The sequence below is a fragment of the Varanus komodoensis genome, unplaced genomic scaffold (genome assembly GCF_004798865.1).
Source record: "Varanus komodoensis strain SLA01 unplaced genomic scaffold, ASM479886v1 scaffold46_3, whole genome shotgun sequence".
NCBI lineage: Eukaryota > Metazoa > Chordata > Lepidosauria > Squamata > Varanidae > Varanus > Varanus komodoensis.
In genome coordinates, this window is record NW_025336044.1 from 752626 (window position 1) to 759183 (window position 6558).

General features: G+C 52.4%; 1 protein-coding gene across 8 annotated transcripts in view; it reads left to right on the forward strand.

The window, feature by feature from the left end:
- Positions 1-570: 570 nt before the first annotated feature.
- Positions 571-6558, forward strand: part of INTS14 (integrator complex subunit 14) — a 17083-nt gene continuing 11095 nt past the window's right edge. For 2 of the 8 annotated variants that reach the window (XR_006416168.1, XM_044445025.1), the window contains exons 1-5: positions 661-845; positions 2540-2802; positions 2977-3084; positions 4207-4362; positions 4670-4788. Coding sequence is in view for 7 of the 8 variants with exons in the window: in XM_044445025.1 (XP_044300960.1) it covers positions 2581-2802; positions 2977-3084; positions 4207-4362; positions 4670-4788 (605 nt within the window). In the remaining variant the exon portion in view is untranslated. Of the gene's footprint in view, positions 592-659; positions 846-2536; positions 2803-2976; positions 3085-4206; positions 4363-4669; positions 4789-6558 lie in introns of those variants that run through there. The other 6 variants (XM_044445026.1, XM_044445029.1, XM_044445030.1 and 3 more) reach the window with 6 other exon arrangements.

Sequence of the window (6558 nt, forward strand, 5' to 3'; positions counted from 1 at the left end):
AGAAAGAAAGAAAGAAAGAAAGAAAGAAAGAAAGAAAGAAAGAAAGAAAGACGTGCTTGGAACAGCATTTGGGGAAGGCCTGTTGTTTTTCCAGGCACTTCAATCCCCCAGTTTCTGCTGTTTTAAATCAGGGCATACCTTATACTCCTTTGCAAAAATTGAACCAGGCTGTCGCTGGGGGAATGCCGAGAGTTGGGGGCCTTCTGCAGAATTTCTCCCCCTAAATCTTCTTGGGAGGGCCTTTCCCCCGCATCTGCAATCTTTGCAACGCGGCTGGGCTGTCGTTCACCCAGCCCCCTCCTGCTCCCGCGGAGAACCCCCCGCTCCAGGATCTTAGTGAACCCCCGGGCAAGGGGGGGGCGGTTCAGTGGCTCCTGAGGGGAACCTCGTTTCCCCTCGCTGCAGCCTCGCCTCGCCCGGCCTGCAGGCCCTCCAGCCGCTGGCATGCTAGCAGCTGTGGTCTCCCGCAGCTCGCGCGATACGCTCTGAGCATGCGCGGCGGTGCCTCGCCGCTCCCCGGCCCCGCCGTTCGCGGCCGCGGCGCGGCAGGGGAAGGGTTTGCGGGCGGACCAACATGGCGGCGGCCAGCAGGTGAGTTCCGCCGCCTTCGTGGGGGCCGAGTCGCGCCGGGGGGGGGGGGCGGTTCTCTAGGTGCGCCCCCGTCTGAGTCCCCGGCCCCGCTCCACGGTTCTGCTAGTCGCTGGTTGTTGCGCCCGACAGCCGAGGCTCTCCGGGGGGTCGCGACGATTCAGGTTCGGTAGAAACGCTCGCAACCCACAGCACGTCCAAAAGATAAAATGCCCGCAAAGCCTGGCAGAAAGGCGAAGGCTTAAAACACGGGAAAGGTGCGCTTCTAGGCATGGGGCGCCGATGGAAAAGCCCACCCTACACCCCCCGGCCGACAGGATGCAACATCAACTTCATGCAGCATGAAGTGAATGCACAAAAAAACTCCCCCCGCGCCCAAACTCAATCAATCAATCAGGCTGGCGCCAATGCCAAGCTGTAAAATGCAGTAAATGGAGAACAGGTCTCTGCCCACCTCCGTGTGACACCCCCTCACATACCTGCATGTCGCCAACAGATCCCCTCTGAGTCTCCTCTTCTCCAGGCTGAAGAGACCCAGTTCCCTCAGTCTCGCCTCATACGGCATCCCCTGCAAACCGGCCACCAGCCTCGTGGCCTTGCGCTGCAGTGGCTCCAACCTGGCTATATCCTTCCTGTAATGAGGGGCCCAACACTGAGCGCAATACTCCAGTTGTGGGTGCACCAGAGTTATATAGAGTGGTAGTAATCTAGAAGCCACACTTCTGGCTATGCAGTCAAGGGTGGCGTTCGCCCTCTTGACCACCGCATCACACTGCTGACCCATGTTTAGCCTGCAGTCAACCAGCACCCCGAGGTTCCTTTCACAAGTGCTGCTCTCCAGCCACTTTTCCGCTAACCTGTACTTATGACACCTATTCCTATTCCCCAAGTGCAAGACCTTGCACTTATTTATTTATTTATTTATTTGGAAAACTTATATGCCGTCCCATTCGCATAAGCCTTGGGGTGGCTTCCAATCCATAAATAAATACAATCAGTAGAAATACATAAAATACTGGAGACATCCTGGCATTTTTTAAATCAATAAATAAAATCAACAATTAAAATAACGTTTAAATAAAAAGATCTTGGCCTGGTGCCGAAAAGCAAATAACTACGGCGCCAGGTGGACCTCTCTGGGGAGTGCATTCCATAAGTTGGGCGCCACCGCAGAGAAAGCCCTCCTCTGAGTACTCACCCTCCTAATATTTTTCATGGAGGGCTCCTGGAGAAGGGCCTCTGCTGCCAATCTCAAGGGGCGGGAGGGCACATATGGACGCAAGCTCTCCTTTAGGTAACCAGGTCCCAAGCCGTTAAGGGCTTTTTAGGTGATAACCAGCACCTTGAATTGGACACCGTCGCCAGGCAGTCGTACTCCAGATAGGGGTGCAGCTGGTGGATCAGCCGAAGCTGGAGGAAAGCGCTCCTCGCCACTGCTGTCACCTGAGCTTCTAGTGAAAGCTCCGGGTCGAGGAGCACTCCCAAGCTGCGAACCTTGTCCCTAAGAGGGAGTGCAACCCCATTCAGAACAAGGTTCAGTTCACCCTCTTTTTTCTACCATTTTTCCCTTTGTATATCTTCACCTCCATTATGTTATCCATCCCTTACAGGTAATAGCACCTCCCTCCCCCCCTCCCACCAGTTCACCCTTGTGGAAGATCACAGCTATATATGTTTTTGTCCTGTTTTTGTCCAAAGTGTTCACACTTTTCCCTTCATTCTTAGATCACTTCTGTTCCTAGTCACTTTTTAAAAGCTCCTTTCCTACATCATTCACCAGCTTGGCCTCCCATTTACATGCTCACCTTCTGGTTGTCCCTGTCCTAGACTGTGAGTGTGGAAAGAGATTATGGTAACCACTCTATTAACTTGCCTAATACACTGGAGGTGGGTGGCCTAGATAGATGTATTTAACTATTGGATGTTCATTCCATTTTATTTTCTTCAGCAGCATTTTCTCCTCCCGCATTTGACAACGAAAAAGGAGCCACCATGCCGACTGTGGTGGTGATGGATGTTTCCCTCTCAATGACTCGGCCAGTCTCCATTGAGGGCTCCGAGGAGTATCAGAGAAAGCATCTAGCAGCTCATGGCCTGACCATGCTGTTTGAGCATATGGCCACAAACTACAAACTGGAATTTACAGCCTTGGTTGTATTTTCATCCCTCTGGGAACTGATGGTTCCCTTCACAAGAGACTACAATACACTCCAGGTGAGAACTCTTAATATAGAAATAAGTTTATGTTACGTTGTTAAATATAACATGCATTTGAGAATGATGGGCTCATTCACAACACTTTCTAAAATCCACCCAAGTTAACTGAGTGCAGTGCGCATCTGGACCTTTCCCTTACCCAACTGACTAGTTTGTAACTTATGTTCGCAGGAAGCTCTGAGTAATATGGATGATTATGACAAAACATGCCTGGAGTCGGCCTTGCTAGGTGTTTGTAATATTGTACAACAGGAGTGGGGTGCTGCCATTCCCTGCCAGGTGAGCTTTCAGAGAACATGCCTGGGTCTGAACATTCGGTGGTGTTCTGTTACTATGAACAAGAACTCAGAACTGGGCAACATACATTCAGAGAGGACAGCTGGCCATCTGTAATTAAGTGAATGCTACACACTTTCTTATTATGTATAGGCAGTCCCTGAGTTGCAAACAAGATTCATTCCTGAGAAAACAGAAATTCATCTTTATGTTGAATCTGTATGTAAGTCTGATCACATATAGTTGGCCCTTCACATTCATGGGAATCAGGGATGCAGGACATCTGTGAAAGTGGAAAAACCACAAATATCGCCCCCCCCCCGCCACCGCCAAATCCACCAGCACCTCCTCTTTGCAGCAAGGAAATGCCAGAGATATTTCCCTCTCCAGGTAGAGGGAAATCTCGCCAGCTTTCCTTCCCCAGAGGCTTCCTTCTCTCCCTTTTTGCTTCCTCTCTCTCTATGTTGATCTTTTGGAGGTCTTCCCTCTCTCCTCTCTCACTTCCTATCTCTCTATAGCCTGGTAATTTTTTAAATTACCAGGCTGTAGGGCAGTTCATTTGTTAAGTACGGCTTGTTTGTAACTCAGGCACTTGTCACTTGTTTGCCTATGCGGTCACAGGAGGAGAATCTGTTAGCATTTTGGTGGCATATGGGAGGCCCAAGCGGCGTGGTAAAGCCCCTGCTTTGCATGCAGAAGGTGCTGGGTTCAACTCCTGGCATCTCCAATCCGGGTTGGGAAAAAATCCTTCAGAAACCTTGGAGAGCCATTGCTGCTGGCCAGCGTACACCATTTTGAGCTTGCTGGACCAGCACTGTGACTCTGTAAGAAAGGCACACTCAGTATGTGCGTCTGCCTAAATAAATCCCTGTGTTTTACAATCAGCTGAGGCTCAGCAGCACATGCAAGCTTCATTTGAGGCACCATTTAAAGCAAAAGGGAATATCTTCAGCTTCAGTTCCCATCTTGGAGATTGCAGGTGGGGGCTGGCGAATGTGGAGAGTCCTGGGCTAGCCAGGGGGTGAGGGGTCAGGCTGGCACTTCCAGGGCTCATGCGCCGGGGTTTGCATCATCGTGTGGAGACCGACATGTTTTGAGTCACTGTTTTGTCGACCTCTTTGCTAGGTTGTCCTTGTCTCGGATGGCAGCTTGGGCATCGGCAGGGGCTCCCTCCGCCAGTCATTAGCTACTCTCAGCCAGAGAGGTGAAAGCAGCCGCTTCCCGCTGCCTTTCCCCTTCCCCTCAAAGCTGTACATCATGTGCATGGCCAATCTGGAGGAGGTGAGTCTTTTCCGGCCGCCTGGTGCCCGCACGTTACTTTCTTTTAATCCGTAATCTGTTTGCACTCTCACGTGCAAATGTGTGGGTGCTCATTCCCTCAGCCCCTCATTCACACTGGCTAAGACCCCTTAGCTGCTTTGCTGTCGGGTGCCGCTGCTGGATGAAATGTGGGACTCAGGTTGCATCCAGGACAGCACAGGCCTGGTTTAGAATGTTGTACCACAGGAGAGCAATTTAAAATGTTCCCTGAAATGTGTTTTGACACCGTCTTGCATCATGTGATGTGGTGTTTCTTTCCTCTTTACAGCTCCAGAACTCAGGTTCGTTAGACTGTCTGGAACGGCTCATAGATTTAAACAATGGGGAAGGGCAGATTTTTACTATTGATGGACCCCTCTGCTTGAAGAATGTACAGTCCATGTTTGGGTGAGTACACAGGTGGTAAGTCCCACTGTCTGAAAGTTGCACTTCACTACAGTTTTCATTACACTTCCTTCTTATGTAGCTGAACTAAGTGTGTGTTGGGGGGGGGGAGATAAATTTGATAAATAAATCATGCAGTCTTTTCCTGAGCCTAATGTTTATTCTGCTGTTCAGTTGTGATTTTTCCCCTTTTTGTTTTCCCACAGTCTCTATCTCCACTAGATCAGTTCTTGAGACAATGGTGGTAATGAATGCCCTAAATAATGATTTTTGGTGCTTTTTGAGGTAGTGGGGGAAACAGACATGGTTACGGCCCGGCTATAGTTAAGAGTACGAAAAGACAAGACAAGGAGACAGCCTGGGGATGGTGTTGGTGGAGTAGGCAGCATATAAATATTCTAGATAGATTAAATAAAAACGGTCTGTACGTCCCAGCATGGTCCAGCCAACGTAGCCTGGAGTTGTAGGCATTTTTACCCTTCTGAGCTTACATCGAATTGTGCCATGAGTCACTTGTTTAGTCTGCGGTTTAGTCACCTGCTTAGTCTTAACTGAAATGAAGAGCATTTGAAAGTGCTTAACTGTGGCTGTATTGGTGCTCTGGTTCACACGTTGGATGCAAAGAACACCCGAGATGAAGTTATTTGATTCTGAGGGAAAGGGCATGATGGAGTGACGTGGCATTCCTAATGGTGTGGGCTTCCCTGTGATTTTTCCCCTCACTTCAGCAGCCAAGCTCAGAAACCTCTGCTGCTCTGCTGCTTGGCAGAGCAGCAGAGGCACAGGTTGGGAGAGAGGCTGAGTGGCCAGGGGACTGGCGAAGGCAAGGCAGGAGCTGGCGGGGGAGCAGGGGACAGGAGCAGCGGAGGGGAAGGGGGCGGGGCCAGAGAGGCCGGCGGGGCCAGGAGGGAGCAGGGGGCCAGGAGCAGCGGAGGGGAAGAGGGCGGGGCCAGAGAGGCCAGCGGGGCCAGGAGGGAGCAGGGGGCGGGGCCACCAGCTGGAGGGGCTGATAAGGCGTCGTCCCTTGTCTGCGGCCCTTGGCTGTGGCCCAGGATGCCCAGAGACACAGAGGTTGGTTGGTTGGTTTGTTTTGTTCGTGCTGTGCTTTGCTTTGTTTTTCTTCCAATTTAAATTTAAGTTTATTTTATCCTTGCATGTGTGTGCGAGTGGGTTTTTGTCTGGGAGAACTGGGCGAGTGAGAGGAACTGCAGGAGAAACCAGGCAGGGGACCAAGGCAAGGTCTCGGAAGGGATCCCGATGGCAGACCAGGAGATGGGCTTGGCGGGTGTCACGGGTGTTGCTGTCCGCTGCGACAGCTGCAACATGTTCACCCTTCTCCCCCAGGAGAGGCAGGGCTACACTTGCCCTCGGTGCCAGTGGGTGGTCCTGCTAGAGGAGGAGGAGAGGGGCCTGAGGGCCGAGAGAGCTCTCCAGGCCCCCCGGGAGCAGCCCCCCTCTGGACAGAGGGTCGAGGGAGAGGCCACGGGAGGAGCAGCCGGGGAGGCACGTCACCCACAGGAGGAGGAGGCCAGCATGGCCTCCTCCTCCTCCTGGCACCAATCTGGAGCTGGGAAACAGGTTCTCTCCACTTGGGGAGGCTGGGGCTGATGAGGCCTCGGGGGACCAGCAGGACCCCCAGCCTGGGACGTCAGGCGGCAAGGGGGCCGCTGCAGGAGAGCCGAGGGCCAGGGCACGGCCGCCCACCAGCACCGGGAAAGTACGGCGGAGGTGATTGTTGTTGGGGACTGCCTGCTGAGGGGCACTGAGGTGGCA